The sequence below is a fragment of the Monodon monoceros genome, unplaced genomic scaffold, assembly GCF_005190385.1.
Source record: "Monodon monoceros isolate NGI ecotype Baffin Bay Population unplaced genomic scaffold, NGI_Narwhal_1 Super_Scaffold_12, whole genome shotgun sequence".
Classification (NCBI taxonomy): Eukaryota; Metazoa; Chordata; class Mammalia; order Artiodactyla; family Monodontidae; genus Monodon; species Monodon monoceros.
Window position 1 is genome coordinate 62,100,889 of NW_021703768.1, and position 24,896 is coordinate 62,125,784.

The window sequence follows — 24,896 nt, forward strand, 5'->3', positions numbered from 1 at the left end:
TTGAGGAGTCAATCTGAGAACTGTGAATGGCCAATATTAGGTTACTGAAGAAAGAATGTGATCTATGGGTAGGGAGAGAAGGCAGAATGAGAGGGAAACACAAACAGAGAGATACACAACAGATACAAAAAAGGAGACACAAACACTGATGGAAGACGGAGAGAATGACAAAGACATTAGACTGCGGTAGATGGGGTGCGTGCATGTGTGAAGGCTATCAAAGAGATATCCAGGTAGAGAGAGTTTTAGAGAAGGAGGGGGACAAGAACAGAGACAGAGAGAGGGAAATAGAAGGGGGGAAATCACAGAGGCTAAGTAAGAGTCCCAGTCAGAAAAATTAAGGAGAAACAGAGACAGGACACAGAGCATAAAGCCTACTAAATGTCCTAGCTGTAAATGAGCAAGAATCCTTTTCCAGTCTCACTGACCAAATTAAGCCCTCCACCTGTAGAGAAGAGCTATTCAGACAAAGGAAGAAGAATGAGAAAGACCCTATTTTATATTGGGTTGGCCAAAAAGTTTGTTCAGGTTTTTCTGCAACATCTTACGGAAAAACCCAAATGAACTTTTTGGCCAACCCCAATATATAGTGGTGATTCTATGTATTTTATACATAGAGGCTATTCCTCTTACCAACAGTTCCTCAAAGTCAACTAATTTAAAAAATGAATATTCTAAACAGAAAATCTGGTCAATTACACCACTTTTTTTTTTTTTTTAACTCTGGTTTCTTAATGCCTGCTTCTTCCCCCAAAGTGCACACACCCTGCAGGTGGGTGGGAGAGACAGGTCGCAGCTCCCATTTTGGCTCGGCTGGGCACTGCTGGGAACAGCACAGGCCATGTCTGTACAAGCTCAACATATTCTCCCAGCCGGAAGGGCCCTTGCTAGTCAGCGCTTCCCCAAACTGCACTCCTTTGTCAGTGGGTCTCAAATGTTGCGGGGAGTGGGCACCAGAACCACCAGGTGGGGCTTAGCAAAGTGTAGACTTCGGTTTCCCTCTAGGTCAGAGGCAAGGCCCAGAGGCTACATTATTAACCAGCACCCCGAGAGCTCCTGCTCCACGTAGTCATTGGGCCACATGTGGAGGACGGCTGTGATGGTTAAAGCCATTCCTCAGTCACACACCACACCCCTCTGGAGAGGCACACAGCCCACCAGTGCCGAACTCACTTGACCTTATCTCAACATTTCCCGAATCTGACTATAACACTGTTTTAAAAAATGAGAATAACTAAAAAATATTGAACGGCTTTCCCTTCACATGGGGGACAAAGTCCATAGCACTTGCCACTCCAAGTCTTGCCCTTGCCTACCTTTCCAAACTCAGCTTTAAGTTTCCTGAAAGCACCAAGCTGTTTCATGACTCTGACCCCCTGCTCTCCTCTTTCCTTATTCTGTATGGTAAACTACTCCTTACAAGCCCTTAGTCAAGAGTCTTATCCTTTATGAAACTTTGACCTCTCTCCTTCTATTTCAGACTTTCAATAACTTTCTCCTCTGGAGTTCCACTGTATCACAATACTTCTATTATAACACTTACCACATACTATTTCATTTTTTTATGTTTTTCTCCTCTACTAGACCAGAATTTCATCTCTTTATACCACTACCATCTAAAGTAAAACCTTAAAAGAAATAGGCACCTGGTAATTGTTGAACAGACAGACTAATGTATCAGAGCAAAGAGGAAAGTAGATTTCACATAGGTAGACTAAGGATTAGTCTCTTACCTGTTTGGAGTTGGTTAAATACAGTTTTGCTCCAAGATTTAAAATCTGCAGTTTTACCAGATCATCTTCACCAGTGAAGCTTTTAGCCGTCTTCCTCAAAACATCAGGGGCAATTTTAGGAACTCGTTCACAGTTTTCTCCAATTAGCCAAAGAATACTTGCTCTAGCCACAGGAACCTAATATTAGAAGCAGATTATATACAAATATTACAAATAATATAATCATACTCTCCTTAATATTAACATAGAAAAGGCTTTAAATATTATAAAGGTTTTATCATCTATTAATTTATTTAACATATATCCAGGAAGTCCTCCTGTATTTATGAATTTTCTTCAGTTACCAGAAATTCTGATTAAAACTGATTTCAGAGATAATGCTTAAGAAAAGATTCATAAAGGAAAAAACACTGGTCTAGAATCTTGATTCTAACAGTGATCCACCAATTCTTGGGCTAAATCTGTCTGGCCATGCCCATTTATTTATCATTGTTGTTGCTTCTGTGCTATAATAGCAGAAGAGTAGTTGCAACAAAGACCATAAGGCTGAAAATATTTACTTATCTAGCAATTTACAGAAAAAGTTTGCCGACCTCTGCTCTAGCGCATTCACAAACCTCGATGCCTATAAAAATCATCTAGGGTTATGACTAAAACTGTAGGGTTTTGGTAACAGTTCTAAGACAGTAGTTCTGTGATGGGGTCGAGGAATCCATGCTTCATGAAGCATTACAGATGATTCCGGAGACAGGCAGTCTGCAAACCACGTTTTGAGAATCCATGGACAATACAGAAAAAGGAATAGACCCATTAAAGGCTATGATTCCAAATCAAAACCGTTATTGTCCTCTATGTATCTATATCTGCAGCACTGGAAATAAATAAAACTGACAAAATCATCAAGGCCTACTTATAAAATCATGAATGCTGGTCTATTATTTGGTCATCAACAATAGAAATGGGAATAAGATAAATCTGTCCAATACTGCATTTTGGCATTATATATATTTTCAATAAACTACATTTCCATATAATTTGTTTCTTAAAAATAAATGCTTTGTTACAAATTGGAAACCTTCCACCAGCACCATTAAGACTAACATTTTATTTAGAGCATGCAAATTAGTTTTATTACTATTTGTTTATTTGTATCCTCCCCCTTTCAATATCCTTCAAAAGGAATTTGAAGGGGTATGTAAATTAGTTTCTGTGAACATTTTCACCTAGTATAGAAAATTTGCTTTTAATAATAAATGAAAAAGCCAATGGCTATCATTAAGAGGTAGCATCACACGAAGAGATAAGACTCTTTATGAAGTCCTTTTCTAATGCCTCAAATAAAAGTCCTAATGTTTTCATTATAGTTTCACAGCTGTACACAGTAAGACTGTTAAGGAAGAAAGTGAGAATGAGGACCTTTGCACAGCTAGAATTTTATCACAATATATACCACCTTGAATTCCTTCAAAACACCCATTTCAAGAAACAACATAAAATTATTAAGACACCGCTAAGTCTTTCACCAGAAGGAGAATGAGGTCATCAGAAAACTTTAAAGTATACATTTTCAAATAATGTGATAACAGTATCATCTTTAAATTAATATTAGAATAAGTTTAGTAAGAGAGAAGAAATCAGTATGCTTACATAACAAGTGTAAGTACGAACTATAAGTATTGAGTAAAATACTAAATGCTATTACAGATCTATTCACGTAGTATGATAAAACTGATATCCTTACTGTATACTGATTTCTGGAAAGAAAGAGGCTATTTCTAATGTTCCGAAGGTTACACTGCATTAAGACTTTACTCCCAATCTATTATTTTAAATTGGGCTAAAGAACAATAATTGAGTGGTACATTAAATTTTCCAGTACGAAGCAATTCAAGTTGCCTGCCATAATGAAAGGTATGTCTAAATAAGAATATATGGGCAACTTCAGATTTCAGTTATGCTAGATTTATTTTTCTTAAATATTTTATTATAAATTACCAGTATAAAAATTAGAATTCTATGACATATCACATCTATTACCCCACTTTAAGTAATTTTCCTCTGGTTATACACTTATTTATTTATTTACTTCTTTGCAATTAAAAATACAACCCCATAAAGGTCTAAGAGATTGTTTATATTCCTATTCATTAATATATCAAGATTAAAATAATAATATTTAAATACTCTAAACATTCATAATGCATACATTTAAAATATAATTTTAAAAAATTAAAAATCAGTAAGTTCTAAAGCTCACAATGAAAATCTCTAGGTGAGTGGGGGGGGGGTGGGTGGGCAGGGCCAGGATCATATTCAGAGAGTCTAGAACTAAGTAATAAAATTTCTATTTTAAAAACATAGAAAATGGCAACTAAGGAGCCTGCCTGCCGCAACTAAGAAGCCCACGAGCCGCAACTAAGGAGCCCGCCTGCCGCAACTAAGACCCGACACAACCAAATAAATAAAACACACACACACACAAAGAAAACTTCTTCACAACAGGAAATAATATCACTATAAATATACTAATACCAATCTTTCCATGATGACATTAAAAAGCTTAGAAAACTGACAAACCCAATGTTTTTGTGCATTTGGCTGGAATCAGAATAAGATTTTCAAATTTCAGCCCTGCCTTTCTCTCCCAATTAAGTTATAAGACTCTTATTTGTACACCACTGATACTATGAATCCATGGCCACTATTTTCAAAGATTTGAAGCAACTGAAAAAAGAGCAAGTAAGAAAATTAGTCACTTTTTGTCCTTCACGGTCTTTTCAAACAGAACAAATAGGAACACGGAACTAAGGCCAAACTAATAACACACATGTATGCATATAATACTTTCATTATGAACCTTTTTTTTCAATATTTTTGAAGACAAACTGGATTGTAAATGACTTTGCCTGATTCTTTATTCTAAATGCCCTGAGCAAGTGGTTAAGTGCACTTTTTAAACCTTCTACCAGAAGGCAGTTTCCACTGCCATTTTAACCCATTAACTTGCCTGCAAAAACAAATAATGTTTGCTAGCTGACCACAACAGTTATAGAAAGACATCTAGAAAGATTTTACAGATCACTCTGTAAGCAGTTCAATTTAAGAGCTATTGTGTTACAATACCAGCTCACTGCACAACGCAACAGTGTAAAGTAAATCCTGCAAAAACATTGATTTTATTTATTTAAATTTGTCAAAGGCAAAATCAGTAGACATCTAAACAAACTGCATGCAAACAGCACATCAGACCCAATATTCTGCATGTGGACTCAATATTCATGAAAACCTGAGTGTGGATTAAGTGGGGATGGCAGGGCAAGTGTAGTTAACTTGTGAAATGGCAGGCGCTCATGAGGTACCTGGGCACAGAGTACATAAGGCTAAGGCGCTACTTCAGTATCGCTCAGTAGTCTCTACCAAATAACATCTTTCAACTCTTCTTTTATAATGTGAAACCCTCACCTGTCCCATTAAAGATAATGTGAAATCCTCATAGAACAATCCTCAGGTAGTGTGCATTTTATTCTGGAAGAACTTTGCTCCCAAAGTAGTATTTACTACAAATGAAGGATACTCCAAAGGATAAAATATTCACAATCAGGACAGTTGACTGCCCTATCAACATAAATTATTCAGTATAAATGAATTTTAAATACAGAATAAATTTCAGTTTTCAGATTTTCAACTATGCCACTGACATAACAAATGGAATCAAAGTCTTGAATACAATAAAATCTGTGTTCTTTTTAAAAAAATTACATAGCTAACATCTAATGAGTTCCCACCATGTTTTACCGGCATTGTTTTTAAGTACCTTACCTGTTTTCTCAGTCAGTTATCACAAAAGCCCTATGAAGTAGACTCTACCATTATCCCCACTTGATATATGAGGAAACTGGGACACAAACAAAATAAGAAACTTGCCCAACATCTCACAGCTTGTCAGTGATGCCACTAGGACTGGAACTCCAAGTCTAGATCCAGAGTTTGCCATGGGTACTGGGCAGAGACAATGAGTGCGCTATATTCTATGAAGAATACTGGTCAGCAAGGCAAGAAGACTGGTTCTGGTTCCTGACTGATCACATATATCATGGAGACAAAGAATTTCACATCAATGAGCTTCATTTACTCATTAATCAAATGAAAGTTTATTCCTTTGCACCTATTCTTTTGCCACACTGTGCAACGGCTCCCTTAAGGCCTCCTGCAGCTTCCCCAGAGCGAGCCTTTTTTTTCAGGGCAGATCTAGGCCATCTTCTTGACTATTCCCACACTTATGAACATGCATTTTCCCACTTCCTTTTACCTCTGGTTTTATGGATAAGTAAGGTGGTCACGGTGGGAAGAGGTCTAGCTGTCACCTCGGTTCCTCCTCCTCTCAGAGGGTACATGAGCCCAGGATTTCGTCCTGATAAAGTGGCTTAGGTACTGAGGGAAAACATGCTCAATAGTGTCCTCTTGTCCTCTGACACTGGTCAGATTGGCTCTTTCTAAAATCCAGGGGGTCTAGGATTTAGGTCAAATAGGCAGAGATTCAGTAAGAAAGAGGTCTCATTTAAGGCTCTCAGGCTTAATGTTAGAATCACGTGCCCACATTTAAAGGTCCTCAAGTGCTTGGTCAGATTAATAAAGCCCACTTTCTTTCCCACATGGCCATTGCTCTGTGAATAGGTCTCTTGACTGGAGCAGAGATTCTGGGGATTCACTTCTGATTTGAAGCTGTTGTTGGCTACACCCCTCACCACATTCTTCTGGAGTAACTTGTGCCGCCAATCCCTGGCCATTTTTAGGGTTGTGCCTCACAAACCATCTTGCTTCTTTCTTCCTTGTCCCACTTCAAGCACTTCAGCTTCCTGAGGTACGTTAACGGTAAAAACTCATCACCTTTTCATTCTCCAAAAGTTCGGGGTTTTTTGCTATAGAACTGCATATAGTTTTTCTTATAATTATTTTAATCTTTTCTATGTCACAGTCCCAAGTTGTCTACTTTTGCCTTCTCTCCACCTTATCAGAATCAGGAGGGATTTTCTACTTTATTGTCTTTCCAAAGGACCACATTTAAGATGTATTTATCAATTTCAACTATCTTTATTTGGTATTCCATTTTACACAATCATCTCTGATCCCTCTTAGGTTTCTATGCTTTCTTTCACTGTTACTTTTCAAATGTCTCAGGACAAATATCAAATTCTTTTATTTTTGGTCTCTTTACTTTAAAAATGGTGACAGTTACAGCTTTAGCCATGCCCCACACATTTTGAAATAAAGTATTTTCTTTTTCTGTGCTTTTTGGAAAGCCTGTATTTTTTTCTTTAAACTTTAATTTAAAAGTGTATTTCTGGCTTCACAACTGCTCTGGTACCATTTTAAAATATTTAATTCTTACGTTATTGCTTAAGGTTAAAAAATATAAAAGCTTTACGTTTACTTTATGTCTAAGTATATGATTTTTTGTAAATGTTCTATGGATACATCCACAAAAGTGGGTATTATCTGTTCAAGAGATATAAGATTTTAGCTATATTTACTATATCAAGTACTGATTCTGTTATTTAATGTCTCTATGTCCTTACATCTACATCTTACTTAAAAATCTATGAGGTATTTCTAATTCGAGACAAGCATATTAAAGTCACCCACCAAAACTGTATTTTATCTATTTCTCCTTGCATTTCCAATAGATTTTTCATTTACATATTTATTTGGTTGCCATATTTTTTATGCACATAGGTTTATGTTTCTTAATTTCTTTGTAAATTGGGCTTTTTCATTTTATAATGTTCCATTTTATCCTGTAAAAAGACTTTAATTAATTTTAAATTCTTGTTGGTATTCACTTAATGTCTCTTTCCCTACTTTCTTATTTTCAACCTTTATCACTTTGATTATGGTGTTTTAATTATAAATGGCCTCAATCTGGCTTTTGTTTTTCATTCCAATTTGAAAGTCTGTCTTCTAATGAGAGAATGCAATCCATTCATATTCAGAGTAGGATATATTTGATTTTTACTCTTCCATCTTACTTCTTGATTTTAACTGTTCCATTTTAATTTTTAAAAATTTATTATTTACTTTACATTTTGCTTTTCTTTTTTTCCTTTTGTGAATTTGGAATTCCCACCACATTTTGTATTCCACTAATAGTTATCTTCTATCTGACAAAAACAGAAAAACAAGCTTTGCTATATAGATTTGTAAGAAAGTATGTACTTGGCTAATATTCCAACAACTGCCGTAGAGAAAGTCGATGCAATCAAACATTTTCCTGAGCCCCATACAGGGACATAATCAAATACAACAAATTCTTCTTCCAAGAAAGTCTGTGGTTTGCTTGATGTGGGTCTCATACACTGCCACAGGTTTCATGTATACAGCTGCACTCTCCTGAAAGCCCTAACACTCCCTTGCCTTTGCGTCTTCCTTTCTAACAAGAGCAGAACAAGCTTAAAAGCACAAGTTTTAACTAAATTCTGCACAAGATGATGGGGAATACAGAACTCCACATTCCTATTTATTTCTTTCTCATAACCAGACACACATTTCTCCATCATTCTTTATACACAAGGAATTAACTGTTTTCCCTATCAAAACCCACTGTTTTCACCCTAAGATAAGCTATTTTCACCTTACTATTTTTTAAACAAAATTCACATTTTATTTAGGTTGAAATAAACTATACAAAATTGATTTTCTTCACCAAAAATAATAGCAACATTTTCTGTATTATTACTAGATAAACTACAAAACACTTATTTTTGTAGTTTTTCTAGGTTTTGCTTGTAAATCAAGATGAGGCAGTAGATACAGTCTTGGAAAAAAACCAAGAAAACAAACAAATTGGTTGTCAGTATCCATGGCCTCTGATCCTGTCTTGCCCATGAAACAAAAGTGTTCAAAAAGCTTATGAGGATGTAGGCTCAATAAAGGAATAGAATGTAAACAGCAACAACCAGATGTGGAACAACAATGGCAGGCTCTTCCATTCAAACTTTAACTATAATTTGTTCCTTTAACTTCATTTGATAAAGACAGAATCTACACTGAAATTCTTGTTTGGCGAGCTCACACATTTCTCTTACAGTCTGATAATTTTCTTAACTGTCCCTTACGGATTTTTAACAGCATACTTAAAACTCCTACCATTCAAAGGTCAGTCATGAGGTTCATTGTAACATTTTATAAAATGTATTCCTTCCTCCCATACCTCCTCAAAATTTATTTCTTCAAAGAACTGATAACTCAATCCCTGACAACTGGATCCACAGCGATAAATATTATGTCTAAAATGACTTAACTAATACAATTCCAAAGTGCCATTAGCAGAGATCACACAGAGTGTAACGTGGTACTTTCAATGCTATCTTCTGGAAGAACAGTTAGGTCTCCAAAGCATGGGAGTTCAAACGGGCCATTTAAACAGGCGGATTATCAATGACTAATGTACTCAATGGGAGGCCTACAGATCAAGATATTCAGTGATTAAGTGGCCTACGTACACCTTACAACTTTTCTGTAAGATATTTTCAAATTTCTGACAGATTTTTTCAAATATCAAATATAAGAGAAAGCCTATTTTAAAAGTCTCTTAGGTATTTTCAATGGTTTCTGAATTATCTGTAGGGAGCTCTGACTTACTTGTATAGAGTTTGATATATGTATCCACCATTAAATCCAAATCGTGTTTTATATCAAAATTTATGTTAAGCAAAGCCAAGTTACTTGACCTTTGGTCTGTCAAAGTGTTCCTCAGGTATGCTTTGAGATGATTTTGCCCATTTTCATAGCATTCATTCTCAACCTTTGTCACAGGAAGAATACATAGGACCTTCAGCAACGCATAAACATTAGGGAAAAACTCGATGTCTGGCAGATGAAGGGCTTCATAAATAGTGGATGGAAGTTCTATATGTTTCCCTCTGTGTTTCCACTTGATTCTCCAACAATGCATCATGCTCCTCTGATGTATTGAATTTGAGCTGTCCCATGACAGAGGGTACCAGAGATAAGCATTTAAGAGCTTTGAGGTGCTGTTCTGAGAATATATCTTTCAGTTCCTGAATAATGTGTTTCACTGTTGGAACACTTAAGAGTTTATAGTAACTCACAGAGGTTAGCTGAGATTTCAGGTTACTGTGCTGAGCTCTGCGAAATTTCCCTGGGAGTTTCATCTGAATATCAAGTTTGGTTGCCAAATTTGTGGCTTCCTCAAACTAAAATTCATGATAAACTTCGATATTTTCCATCACTTCATTTAGTGAATGCAGCACTGCAGTCAAACTACTGGCTGCAAAGAAGGCATCAGAGGTTTGCCCCTGAAGATTTTTCCCAAAGGCTCTTGTAAAAGATAGAACATTTTTAAGAACAACAACGGTAACAATGAAATCAAAATCTGTTACCGCACTACAGAGTACAAACGCTTGGCCAGCTATACAGTTATTCCATCTAACATTTGTGTCACTAATTATACCATCTAAACACGAAACAAGTGCTGGTAGGAGGTCCACTAAGATTCCAAACGCATCACGACTGCCTGTCCACTGAGAATGGCAAATTTCCTTCAGTTCTTTGCCCCTTTCTTCACTGTTCTGAAAGAGGACAGAAATTACATTGTAAAGCTCTAAAAGCAGTTGTGGTGATTGATGGAAAAAAGAACAAACTTCTTCAATTGTTCCTAATGCGACAGATACTCCCATAACAGGCACTGATTTTGCCAACCACGTATTTAAGGCACAGGAAGAGCAGAGTGTGTAGATAGCTTGGGGATATTTCTCTAAAAGTCTAGAGCAACAACTTTCACTTTGGAAGAAAATCCACTGGACACAATGTAAGCCTGGCCACAACAGTACTCCATGTTTAATCCCCACTTCTCAGTTATCGTAGTGTGAAATTTCACAGCCAAAATTTCTGCATCGGCTTCATAAGGCAGGAAGCCCACAAATTCCTCTCTCAGGTTGTGAGCTTCGTCAACAAACCTCACCAACACAGGCAGGTGCTCTTCCTCTGCTATGTCCACCACATCATCAATGACGATGGAAAAGAAGTGAGAGTCTCACTTCCCTGAGGGTCTCTTCCCGAATGCAGCTGTCACAGATGTCTAGCATCTGTTTTTGCTGTGTTTTCAAACAGAACAATGTGTTAACTGCCATTGTCTCAAAGCGCTTTCTCAGAACCTCTTCACCAGAACTGATCCGGCACTCCAGCAGTGCCTGAAGGTTATCAGGAGTAAAGAGACCTTCTGGGATTTCATCAGCTTCATGTCCATCCAGAGGTATGTTCTGTTTCCCCATAAGAATTAAAATTTCAAATAAAGATTTTAAGTATTCTTTGTTTTCCTTCTCTTCAAGGGTTAAAGGTAAAATGTCTTCATCCTGCTCTTCACCCCCTTCTTCTGCACTGGGGTCCTGAGCATTGCTGTTGTTTATTTCCTTATGTTTTGGTTCCTGTTCAGAAGTTTCATCAATTTTCTTCTGTTTCAGTGTCCTGATTTCATCTTCACTCAATTCTTTTATTCGTTTTTTCTGTGTCTGTGTGGATTACTCAAATGGTTGGTAAGATCAAATATTGTTGGTATTGCATTATCTCGAAGAACTGCCCTATAAGGACTAGTTCTACGGATCATATAAGTCTCAAAGTGTTTGGCACACAATCGGTAATGTTAAATTAGTTGATCAGGCGTTTTAACTTCTAAGTCGGCTCTCCTACAGTTCTCCACTAACTTCTGGCATCTGGCTGGATCCCGCGGGAACCTGAAAAAGGCCAGGTCCGACTGCGTGCTCTTCCGCGTGCAGCTGGGGGCCATGCAGAAGCTCCGCATCGTCATCTGCCTGCCGGCCGGCCCAGCCCTCCCCTCCCCCTTCCTCAGGCAGCCCGCCTGCCCGTCGGGGATGGGAAGGGGAGACAGGCCGGTGTGCCGAGAGGTGGGGGGCACCTTACTACTTTTTAAACACAAGATGAGAATATGAAAATAATTTCACTTCTCTCTCCTCTCTTCCTCCCATGAGACCTTCAAAACACATTTATTCCACCCCAATCCCATCCTACCCCTAGATTTTCTAAGATTGTTCAATATTTTTAGTTCCAGATTATTAGAATTTCCTTTATATTATGGCCCTTCTTTTTCAAGAGTTCTCAGCACTTTTGTTAGACATTCCTAGTCTATCTTTATACATTCTAATTATGTGTATAAATATATACATATATTTGTGTATCTCTATTCTTTGATTTCCCCAAACTAGAGTTCACTGCTGTGGTTCATTAGTTCTTGCTTAGAAAAGTGGTTCTTACTAGATGATGTAACACTTGTCTAAAAGGTATCTAAATACCTGCAGGAGTATTTGTGATTGTTACAATGACTAAAAATACTACTGAAATTTGATGCTTGGTACACAGGGATGCTGGATGTCTATCTCAGTAGACTTGAGGAAAAGATTTTACCCTCTTATATCCCATCAATAGATCACTGACAAATAATGTCAAACATTTGTTCCACATATGGGCAAATATGGACCAATCTAATGCCTAATTTCTCAATGATTTAGGGGAATCAAAAGGAAACAACAATAAAGTCCTGGCCAGGTCAGTGAGTAGGCAAGTGAATTGAATACAAAAAAGAGAGACTAGAAATGGAAAACAGCATGATGTATTGGTTAAGAAAGCAGACCTACTAGCTATGTGACCTTAGGCAAGTTACTTAACCTCTCTGTGCCTCAATTTTCTTTTATGTAAAATATACAGAATAGAACGTACCTTTCAGAGTTGTTATTAAAATTAGTGATTTATATTTTTAAGGTGCTTAGAATAGTGCCTGGCATATGATTAGCACTACAGGAGTTATGTTAAATAAATTAGTAAAATAGAATTGAAGCAACAAGGATGCTTACTAAATTCAAACCTTATCATTAAGTCTGTCTTCCTCAAAAACTTTAAATACAGCCACGATCACAATTACAGCTTACACGAAGCTCTGTTTTAAGTGTTTCAAATATGTTGACTCATTTATTCCTCACAACAGACCTATAGATATTAGTACTACGGTTCCCATTTTACAGAGAAGAAAACTGGAGCAGGGAGAAGTCAAGTATTGCTTAAGATCACAAAGCTAGTAAAAGGCAGAGACTAAATTTGAACACAACTCATCTGGTTTTCAAATCCACTCTCTTAGCCTCTCATACACAGTCTTTGTAATAAGTCCTGACTTTGATGATTAATCAACAATAACAGTAGATATGAAGACAAAGAACAGTGGTGAGAATGTGGTAGAAGATCAGATGCTAAGTGACCCTGTGAGTATTATTCTTAGCTTTAAGATAAATGTGTAACTGCCCTGCAAGCTTTAATAACACTCTGAAGGAAAGAAAACTTTGCCACTAGAGAGATTAAAAATTGTACGCTCCAAACCTAGCCATCTATTACCTTTAACTATACAAATATGATCCCTCTGAACAGACTCTGAGTATAGATTACCCCATCTTCAAACAAGGAAGAAGGGTGACCCTTGCACAACACGGGTTTGAGCTGCATGGGTCCACTTACATGCAGATTTTTTTTTCAAAAAACATACAGTCGCAGGTTTTGCATATGCAGATTCAACCAACCTGGATCAAAATTTCCACCCCCGGTTGGTTGAGTCTGTGGATGCAAAACTTACGAATATGAGGGCTGGCTGTAATATACTGCCCCCTCCTTAAACTACAACCCCTCTAGTTAGGAACATTAGCTGTCAAACTAACCAACATTCAAGGGACAGGCAGAGCAAAAGACAAACACAATGGAGAAGAGTTTGAAGAAAAACCAGACAGAAGCAATGGAGAGAATGTCTCAAAAGGGAAGCAGCGGTCAGTGAAATCAAATGCTAATGAAAGATCAAGAAAGATGTGGACAGCAAATTATCCACTGGATTTAATAAAAGGAGACAGTCAATGACCCTGCAAAAGCAGAAGTAGTGGAGTGTCAAAATCAGACTGTGATGGGTTGACGAGTTGAAGGTAAGGAGATAAAATTCTTTTCAGGTAATTCTTCCAAAAACTTTAGTTCTAAAGGAAGAAGAGAATGAAATAGGACACAAATAACAATAACAGCTAACACACGGTGCTGTGTGCCAGGCAATGTTCTAAGAGCTTTACATTTCTTAACTAACACAATACTTTCAATAACATAGGTTCTTTTACCCTCACCATTTTATATTGGTGGGCAAAGTGATGGGCAAAGTGAAGTATAGCAATATTAATGTAAGGACATGTTATGTGACAGAACAAAAATTAATATTTATTTTTAAATTTAATTTAATTTTTAAACAACTTCAGATGTATAGAAAACTTACAAGAAGAATAAAAGGAATTTCTGAATACCCTTCACCCACATTTCCCAAATGTCAACATTTTACTACATTTGCTCTAGCTTTCTACATATACAAACACATTTTGGTTTCCAAATCACTCAAAGTTGTAGATATGCCCTAATACTCTGAAATACTTCAGTGTAAACTTCCTAAAAAAAGGAATGCTCGTATATAATGAACACAGTAGAATTATTTAAAAACCAGGAAACTGAACACTGAACCAATACTATTAACTATTCTAAAGATTTTATTGAGATTTTTCCAAATTATCCCTATAAAATCCTTTACAGCAAAAGAAAATCCAAAATTATGTTACATAGAGTTGTCATATCCTTCTAATCTCTTTTAACCTGCAAAAGCTCCTGAGTTTTTCTTTCCATTTTATGATATTAGCATTTTTAAAGACTGTAAGACAATTATTTTGTAGAATACCCTCATTTGGTTTTGTCTCATGATTAGATTCAAGTTATTCGCTTTTGGCAGGAATTCAACAGACCTGATGCTGAGTTCTATTCGGTGTATCTTATCAGAAGGTACATAATCCCATTTCTGGCAATGATAACAATGTTCATTTGGTTCAGGTAGTATCTGCTAGGCTTCTCCGTTGTAAAGTCAAAAGTCAATAATTTGCCCTTTTAAATTAAGAATAACTTATGAGGTTATTTATACCTTGAAACTGTGCAAATATCCTGTTACTACTCAAATTTTCACCCCCTAGTTTTCAGCATTTGTTAATGATTCTCGCGTGAATCAATTACTGTTGTGATGGCTATTCTAATTCCATCCTTTTTTTTTGCGGTACGCGGGCCTCTCACTGCTGTGGCCTCTCCCGTTGTGGAGCACAGGCTCTGGACGTGCAGGCCCAGCGGCCATGGCTCACGGGCCCAGCCGCTCTGCAGCATGTGGGATCCTCCCGGACCGGGGCACGAACCCGTGTCCCCTGCATCGGCAGGCGGACTCTCAACCACTGCGCCACCAGGGAAGCCCTCTAATTCCATCCTTTGTTCTTCTATAATTATTAGTTGTTTTTGCATTGTAAGGAAGAACTTCCCTTCCTCCTTATTCATTAATTCATCCATTCAAGTGTGGATTCAGAGATTCTTACCCTATTCAATAGGTTATAATCCTTTTCCATCATTTATTTTGTTGCTCAAATTAGCCAGTAGGGGCTCCTTTAAGCTGGCTCTTGTATCTTTCTGACACGTCTCTACCGTTCTGTGAGCACTGTCTTGTTTTTATGGGCCCAACAAGATGTTCCAAGATTATCTTCTTTCCTTGCCCTAGCTCAGAAATCAGCCATTTCTCTAAGGAGCCCTGGTTCCTTTAAAAAATGTTGAATGGAATTTAAAAACCAAAGTCTACCATAAAAGGGGATGCAGTACTACATTCTACAACATGCGTGAACCTTGAAAACACTCTAAGTGAAAAAAGCCAGACAATAAGGCCACTTATTATATGATTCCATTTGTATGAAATGTCCAGAATAAGCAAATCCATAGCGACAGAAAGCAGATTAGTGGTTGTCAGGGGCTGCAGTAACGGGAGGATCAGGAGTTTCACGTTAGGAACTTGATTTTAGGGATGATGAAAACGTTCTGGAATTACAGAGTGGTCACGGTTGCACAACCTTGTGAATATACCAAAAACCACTGAGCTATATACTTAAAAGGGTGAATTTTATGGTATGAAATTATACCTCAATTTAAAAAAAAAACCCAAGATCTGGGCACTAGGTGTGCTCAGTGGTACTGGGGTTTTTATTGCATGTAGGCCCTCTTAAAGGACAGCATTAGGAAACAGATGTTTGTATACTCATGTACAAATTCATATGTGTACATACAAATGTGTGTAGACACACACATACATGCATATACACTCCAACACATCTAGCTACCTATATAAAAACCCATGAAGTTCACATTGATATCTCCAATTCCAAGCCAATACTGCAGTATTTATTGTATCCTTCCCTTTTTTCAGATTTGTGATTCCCTTCCACAACAGTGTGGAACCTTAGAACAAGGAGAGTTCAGCTCTCTTCACCATTATACTTCAGTATGTCTGTTTATTTTAACAAAACTATAATTTACTGAATAAAATTCAGCTGAATTGGTACTAAAAGCAAAGATCTCTTAATTGGTACTCACAGTGATACTGTCCAAGAGTTTGGCCATATGTTTAATAATTTCACCATGTTGTACGGGTTGCATTTGCAGTAATTTCTTAATAACAACCACACTTTCAGCAACAACTATTTCTGAAAAAAAAATTCACATTATGCATATTAAATATGTATAATTCAATTCAAACTCATTATTCTTGGTAAAATGTAAATTTAAATTAGCAAAACATTCTACATGTCTTAAATGACTAGGTGAAAACTATAACCATGAGTGTACATCTAAATTTTGGGGGTGAACCTTCAACTAAAGTAGGAGAGTAAAAAAATAAATAAAAATAAAGTAGGAGAGTATACTTTAATTTCTAACTTCTGTTGCTGTCTCCTAGCTTCTGATATCCCTTTCTAATCTCTGCTTCTTTAATTCAGAAAAGCAAAGTGAGGTTAGATTACACAATCACCATAATGTTCAACTGTCTCTGACGTTTAATCACAGCTCTCAAATACTGTTCTTTGATTCCTAGCAGTTATATAGTGGTAATCAAATACTTAGAATCTACATAACATTTTTTCAATTCTAAAGAAAATAGTAAACTTTAAAAAAATTCCTTAAGTGGTATGTCTAGAAAAGTGAGTATCACGTATTATTAGTAGTAGGAAAGGTGTTACTATAGAAATAGCATGGACTTCAAGCCAGAAAGGGTGGGCTTGTGAGCTAAACCATTTCCATTTGATGCATGAATCCACTCTCTGCATTTCTTGGCCCAACTCTGTGCCCTTAGAGGCTGACTTCTGTGGACTGTATCAACCAGATTCCTTTGTCCCTCACTTACAGGTATGTTTAGCCAATAGGAAGCACCAGCAAGAAATCAGGGGGCAGGAGAGAATATTTATTATCCTGGATCCCTCTCCTGCCAGACCTCCCTGGCAGTGCTAGCATTCCTCTATTGAACGTTTCAGTTCCTATGAGTGGCTCTCTCCTTCAGGGTCTGTTAAGTGTCCCAACTCCTCAAACCGCTTCACTTCAATTCTACATGTGGTAAAGGCTTCCCACCTTGCTACCCTGCGAGCCCCAGGGTGTTACAGTATACCTTGTTGGTTTCCCTTAATCCCACCCACAATTTATAAATAAACAGTTCCTTCATTAAATTCTCTTCAATTGTCCCTTTTAAGTCATCTGTTTCTTGCCAGGGCCTTAACTAACATAGTAATTGGTACTAGGAGTGGCTCTAGGAAGCAGATCCTCAAATTGGGATTCTGAGATTTGAGTTATCACAGGCTAACCACTGGTCCAGAGTTACGATTTTAGTGGCACCGGTAGAGAAATGTCATAAACTAGTAAGAGCACCTGACCTAATGGAATGAATCTTATATAAATGATTACTAACGTTACTGATGCCAAAGAAATACACCAACACTGCTTTACTTATTATTCTGGCATTTTTATTAACTGAGATTCATGGATATTAGAGATTCCCCAGGCAAACACATAGGTTTATTTTAATATTATTCTGGAAATATACCATGACTTGTGTTTTGTTACTCTTTTTCTCTGAAATACATTTTCTTACTTAGCCCCGTTTAAGTATATAAGCAAAAGTTTTTATCATTCTAATTATTATTAAACATATGTACTTCATATTATATATATGTGTGTATATACATACACACACACACACACACACACACCTCTTTCTCCCTGGGAATGATACATTAATATTTCATAATGTTTCAGTTTACAAAATGATATATTTCTTTTTAATTCTCACAATAACATGTGGTAGGTACCTTATTATCATCATCTTAAAGATGAAGAAAGAGAAATGCACTGAAGAATTCAAACTCAGAACCAGAATGTACCATTTTATCTCTAATGTTCTATGTTACTATGAGCGGGTATTACTTTTATAAAGACCACCTCTTGGAGCTATGAGGAAAACAGAAACAAATCAGAATGAGACTCTGCCCTCATCAAACTTACACTCTGCTAGGAAACATTAAGTGGTTAAGTAAGCAATTACCATGCAAAGTAAAGTATGGTTAAGTGTGGTTTTAAAGAATCCATAGTAAAAAATTTATCTTTTTAAAATATATTATTGCAAAACTAGCCTAAAAAAAAAAGTTGTATAATTTTAATTATCCACATGTAGAGGCAGGGTTGGCTATAGTTGAAATAAATTTGGCATTATTTACCCTTTGGTGGCACCTTAGTTTCCTATTGTTGTTGTTATAGATTACCACAAACTTAGTGGCTTCAAGCAACACAAATTTATCATTTTACAGTTCTGGAGCCGGAATTTAACACAAGTCTTATGGAGCTAAAATCAAGGTGTTAACAGGACTAAGTTCTCCACAGAGGTTCTAAGGGGAAATCCGTTCTTTGCCTTTTCAAAATTTTAGAGGCTACCCACATTCCTTGGCTCAAGGCCCCCTGCCAGCAAGGACATCATTCTAGCCTCTGCTTTTGACATCTGACTTTCTTGGTTACACTGGGCCCAAGATTATTGGATGAATAATCTCTCCATCTCAAGAATTTTTTTTTCTAACGTGTTAGTTTCTGCTGTATAACAAAGTGAATCAGCTATATGTATACATATATCCCCATATCCCCTCCCTCTTGCGTCTCCCTATCCCACCCCTCTAGGTGGTCACAAAGCATGGAGCTGATCCCCCTGTGCCATGCAGCTGCTTCTCACTAGCTATCTATTTTACATTTGGTAGTGTATATATGTCCATGCCACTCTCTCACTTTGTCCCAGCTTACCCTTCCCCCCCTCTGTGTCCTCAAGTCCATTCTCTACGTCTGTGTCTTTATTCCTGTCCTGCCCCTAAGTTTGTCAGAACCTTTTCTTTAAAATTTTTTAAAGACTCCATATATATGTGTTAGCATACGGTATTTGTTTTTCTCTTTCTGACTTACTTCACTCTGTATAATAGACTCTAGGTCCATCCACCTCACTACAAATAATTCAATTTCGTTTCTTTTTATGGCTGAGTAATATTCCATTGTATATATACACATCTTCTTTATCCATTCATCTGTCGATGGACACTTAGGTTGCTTCCATGTCCTGGCTATTGTAAATAGTGCTACAATGAACAATGTGGTACATGACTGTTTTTGAATTATGGTTTTCTCAGGGTATATGCCCAGTAGTGGGATTGCTGGGTCATATGGTAGTTCTATTTTTAGTTTTGTAAGGAACCTCCATCCTGTTCTCCATAGTAGCTGTATCAATTTACATTCCCACCAACAGTGCAGGATGGTTCCCTTTTCTCCACACCCTCTCCGGCATTTATTGTTTGCATCTCAAGAATCTTAATCACATCTGTAAAGTTCCTTTTGCCACATTAGGTAACATATTCACAGATTCCAGGCATCAGGACCTGGACATCTTAGGCGTTGGGTTGGAGGGGGAGGGTGTTATTCTACCCTACCCAGGTGCCTTCTCATTCCCTTTGGGTAATTCCACCCTACTTTTCCTTCATGCTACCTCCTGGTTTTCAAAGACCTCACTCAGCACTGCAGTGGTACTCTACCCCAAGTACAAAGTGATCTTATGTTCTGGGCCTTTCTAAGCTTTCTCCTTGTCCTCAACAGAACTTAATGGTCCTCACTCTAAGAAGTATAGCCTACTATTTTTAAACATTGTAATTTTATTTTGGTAAGAACACTTAACATGAGATCTACCCTCTTAACAAATTTTTAACCATATGATACTTTACCGTTGACTACACGTACAATGTTGTACAGTAGATCTCCAGAGCTTATTCACCTCGCTTAACTAAAAGTGGTGCCTGCTGATTAGTAGCTGCCCATTTCCCTTTTCTTCTAGCCCCTGGCAAGTACCTTTCTGTTCTTGGATTCTATGAATTTGACTATTTTAATACGTCATACAAGTAGAAACATTCAGTATTTGTCTTTCTGTGACTGGATTATTTCACTTAAGTTTCTCAAGATTAGTACAGCCTACTATTACCTTCATTTTACAAATGAGGAATCTGAAGCACAGGGAGATTGTGTAATTTATTCAAGACAACTTTAACATTCAAACACAGGTAGTCTAGTTCTGCATGAGAGCAGACAGCTGGCAACTGAGTAAGGGGTCAATATACAGGAAGACTGTAGTATACTTGTTTTTTGGTTTTTGTTTTTTTGTTTGTTTTTGTTTTGCAGTACGCAGGCCTCTCACTGTTGTGGCCTCTCCCGTTGCGGAGCACAGGCTCCGGACGCGCAGGCTCAGCGGCCATGGCTCACGGGCCCAGCCGCTCTGCAGCATGTGGGATCTTCCCGGACCGGGGCACGAACCCACGTCCCCTGCATCGGCAGGCGGACTCTCATCCACTGCGCCACCAGGGGAGCCCTGTAGTATACTTGTTTATTATTGCCTCCCTCCATTAGGCTGTGAGCTCCTTATGGGCAGAAACTTTCTATAGGCTGACGAATATCTTATTCATCTATTCTACACATACTAAATACCTCAACTGATTCAACTTTTCAACAAATGCCTATTATATAAAACAAAACAAAACAAAAAATAGTCTTTGCCCCAATTCTTTTAGTTTACAGTAGATGGTAAGAAGGTTATTCAGACAAGCAAATTTTGCTAATATATTATCTAAAGAAAATTAACTGAGGAATTAAATTATCCTAAGTCAACTGAAATGCAGATTTCTCCTTAAGGTCTTTAAGAAATCTGTTTATCAGTGAAACTTACATAGTGATAACGGACTACTTTAGGGCAACCTTCAAGTCTGCCTACAGGTCCTGTCCATGCCAAGAAGGAAGAAGTCAACAACAATAAAAACCCTACAGGTCAAGAAGAATATATTAAATATGTGTAAAAACAATGGAGTCTCAGTGCTGTTCCTGGGGTTGTAAGATACATTATCTAAAAAGATGATGAGGTATTCATACTAATATAAAATCAAAGAGTCATAGACCCTTAGAGGGCCAAAAGATCTTACAGATTTTAAAGAAACTGAGGCCTCATTCACAGCATTTATTCCTAAAAGCAGATCTTTCAATAGGAAGAGAAAGGGGCTCTGTTGTAACAACTGACCATTTTAAGTTAAAAATATTATTACTTTCTTTAATGTCACTGAGCCAGTTTCCAAACTGTGAAAGTGAAGCACATATGATAAACAGTTAAAGAATCAGGCAAATGATTGTGAAATCAGAACCTGAAAAATACAATTTAACTGTCTTAATATTCAAAGCAGAAAAAAAATCCACTGTTATAAACAGAGTTTGGCTTACCAAAAACAAAAGCCTGAACATTGAAATGTCAGAGTTTAAGTTAGTAAATCTACCTTGAGGAGTGATTATAAATTATATTAGTTTCCCATTGACTAATTAATAAAATGATCTATTCTTCTCTTAAAAGTACTACAGCGTATAGAATATTCATCTTCTAAATCAAAGTCAGTAAAAAATTAAGAGTTTGGGATTAACATATATACATAACTATAAATAAAACAGATAATCAACAAGGACCTACTGTATAGCACAGAGAACTCTACTTAATATTCTTAATATTCTGTAACAGCCTAAATGGGAAAACAGTCTGAAAAAGAATAAATATATGTATATGTATAACTGGATCACTTTGTTGTACAAACATAACATTGTAAATCAACTATACGGCAATATAAAATAAAAAATTTTTTTAAATAGATAAAAGCAAAACTTGCTAAAAAGAAAAAAGTACTACAGGGGTACAGAATATTCATCTTTTAAATCAAAGTCAATAAAAAATAGTTTTTGAGAAATTAATGTGTTAGAAAGCCTAAGTAGAAACAACTGCTTTAAAATCCAGCTTGAAAATTTCACATGAGAAAAAGTGGTCAAAATATAAAATTGACAAACCCTAGATCCATTTTGTATTTGAAAGAACTAGCCAGTATTCTAACAGATTTGTGGTGCTTTTTGTAAGGAATCAAATTGAAGTGTGTCTTAGAAAGTCATTATTAAAGACATAGGAAAATGAAAACATATTTTTTAACTCACATTTTAAAGTGTGACATAGAAATAGAGACAAAGAGGATGTTATTGTTAAAAGTAGAAATAGATAAAATGGATGACATTTAGCACCCTATCCTCTGTAGTTACCTTCTACAGGCAATTTTTTAAGAAAATCTATTTCCTTGATAATTTTTCTTGCCACTTATTTGAAGTTATAATACTGCATATAGAAAAATGTTCTATCCATCATAATATCTTGAATTTACAGGTTAAAATGAATAATTTTATGCTTACAGGAAACATCATTCTTATTTGGGGATAAATTTTGTTTCAAATTATTTTCATTAGACGTATTTACAATAATATTACAGCTTTCTAGAGATCTACATCTGGAAAAAGACAATTAGGCGTAACGTAGTAAAAAGTTACTTTTCAAATAAAATATAAAAAGTAATCAATTTTGTTATGTTTCACCTTATGGTTGTTATGTAATATATGCCTGGGTCTAGATATGACATAATTATATTTAGAATTCCACAAATAATTTCAATAACTTTACACAGAAAATTATGCTTTTCCTAAAAAAAATCCCTTGTTTTAATCTCATTTTAATTAAATAAATTATTTTAAAGGTGAAAGCTGAATCATTTTTCTTTCTTTCTTCAAAAGGTCTCATTTATTCTAAAGCCATATCATAGAAATAATGGACATTTACCATAGAAAGTATGAAATCTAGATTATGTATTTTACTGGATATTACCTATCCAGTTTTACAAAATGTTTAGATACTGTTTGGCTTAAAAACATGAAGCTGTTCCAAACTGATGACTTTTAAATCTAATTAATCTTGAATATAAAATTATTAAGTGACTTTCTGGAAAAAAACTTTGAAGTTACACATTTACATACTTTTTTGATCTAGCTTTTATAACTTCTCATGTTGTAAAGTCATTTGCCTGCTTTTAGCACCCTCTGCAGGTGAACCAATATTATACATAACATATGTCATTAAAAAGCAGTAAAATAGAACCTTTGTGGAAAGGGTGCAATGAAGGTGGTTAAATTGTGAAGAAATAAAATAAACAAATTATACTTTCTTAGTTCTGGTCAGGCAAGAAAATTCTGTTTGTAAGTTAATTATCTAATTTACTAAAACAACAACAAAAAACTGTGTGTGCGTGTGCGTAGTTCAAAGATAAAATGTTACTATTCATTGTAACCATGCTACTGACATACAGGAAAAACTAAAATGCAATACTAAAAAAGAAGTTACAATCTGTAGATAATACCAAGAATATTCAAATGAGAAATTATTTGAAAATAAAATGAAGCTGTCAACTTACCATCCCTGTTGGACAGCAGACACACCAGGCCAGTAAGGCACGTGTCAGTGACTTCTGAGATGTTGGTGGCACATCTGCCTATAGTTTGAATAGTGGCTGCTGCAAACTGTTTATCCTGGCTTTTCACATAGGTCTAAAAAATTATCTCAGTTAGTTCATACATTGGCACTATCAAGTGAACAAAAAAATCCCTAATATATTAAGCTCTGTCAGAATATAAGAATTCTAGAATACATAATCTTCTCATCTAAAGGCATAACAAGAGGTCCAACTCCTGAATTAATTTAGTTCTGTTTATTCACTTAAAGAGTGTGGCTACAGAAGAGGCACATTTTCAAGCCAGGTTCATTCACCTGTGGCTACAGTGGCTTGTGACTCCAGAAGAGATAGTGGGGAGCAGTCACCCAAGGACAGCAATTAGTTTAAGTGCAAGGTTGAAAGAGATGATGAGAACCCTCTCTTTGGAGGTTTCAGTTCATTTACCAGCAGCATCTGTGAATCTATGAAAAAAGGGTTGCTTTTTCAGAGCTACTAAAGCTAAAAACTGGGAGAAGAGGAGGAAAAGGATCAATATGCTACTGATAAACATTTTATACTTTCAAAATGGTATCTGAATGTTAGTAAACTGCAATAGCTACAGTGAGTAGCATTTCAATAAAGACTTTATAAATACTTGATTTGCAACAAAATAAAACACCACACTTTTGAAAGAGATTTTCTTGAAAAGAATGCTTTAAAAATACACTGTAAACCATATATTTATATAAACTTAAAAAGAAATTAATCACTTATTTATTATAGACCTAAAGAATTTCACTTTGGTTATAACTTTCCTAATTTAAAAACTAAGCTTTTATTGTATACAGAAACAAATTTATTTTTAATAAATATGCATATTTATATACATTATATATAAATGGAATTTAAGATCCCATTTTCAATTGAAATTTTAAAAAATGACTCCCAACCTCAAACGACAAGTACCTAATGTAGAATTAACATCACGTTCATCTAACATGCAAAACAGGATATGCATTTAAATGGTGCCTAAATGGCAAATGGAGGAGAAAATCCAAGAATATCTAAAAGACACACGAATTTAGTGAAAATGGTACCAAAACACGATTAAATGTTGAGGAAATAAATTAAACTAATTAAACTCTCTTAGTTCCATGTAGGAAAGATCAACTGTATTTAAAACCATTTCCCAGTTGATTACCTAATTTCCTCAGTTACAAAAAATTGAGTCTTTAGAAAATTTCTCTATTTTCTCAAAAAGTTATGAATAAACTGTACACATCTATGAACATAACCCATAAACACAGAAATAAGGTAAAATATAGACAGTGATAAAAAAGTATACATGAAAGAATATATTAAAAAGTCTGACTAAACA

At 36.1% G+C, this 24,896-nt stretch overlaps 1 protein-coding gene across 4 annotated transcripts in view; it reads right to left on the minus strand.

Moving 5' to 3' along the window:
• The window catches only part of AP3B1 (adaptor related protein complex 3 subunit beta 1), a 276,335-nt gene that overhangs the window by 124,839 nt on the left and 126,600 nt on the right, over positions 1-24,896 (minus strand). For all 4 annotated transcript variants that reach the window (XM_029215628.1, XM_029215632.1, XM_029215630.1 and 1 more), the window contains exons 13-15: positions 23,501-23,633; positions 16,221-16,330; positions 1,734-1,910 (exon numbers count right to left, since the gene is read on the minus strand). In XM_029215628.1, coding sequence (XP_029071461.1) covers positions 1,734-1,910; positions 16,221-16,330; positions 23,501-23,633 — 420 coding nt within the window. The remainder of the gene's footprint in view (positions 1-1,733; positions 1,911-16,220; positions 16,331-23,500; positions 23,634-24,896) is intronic.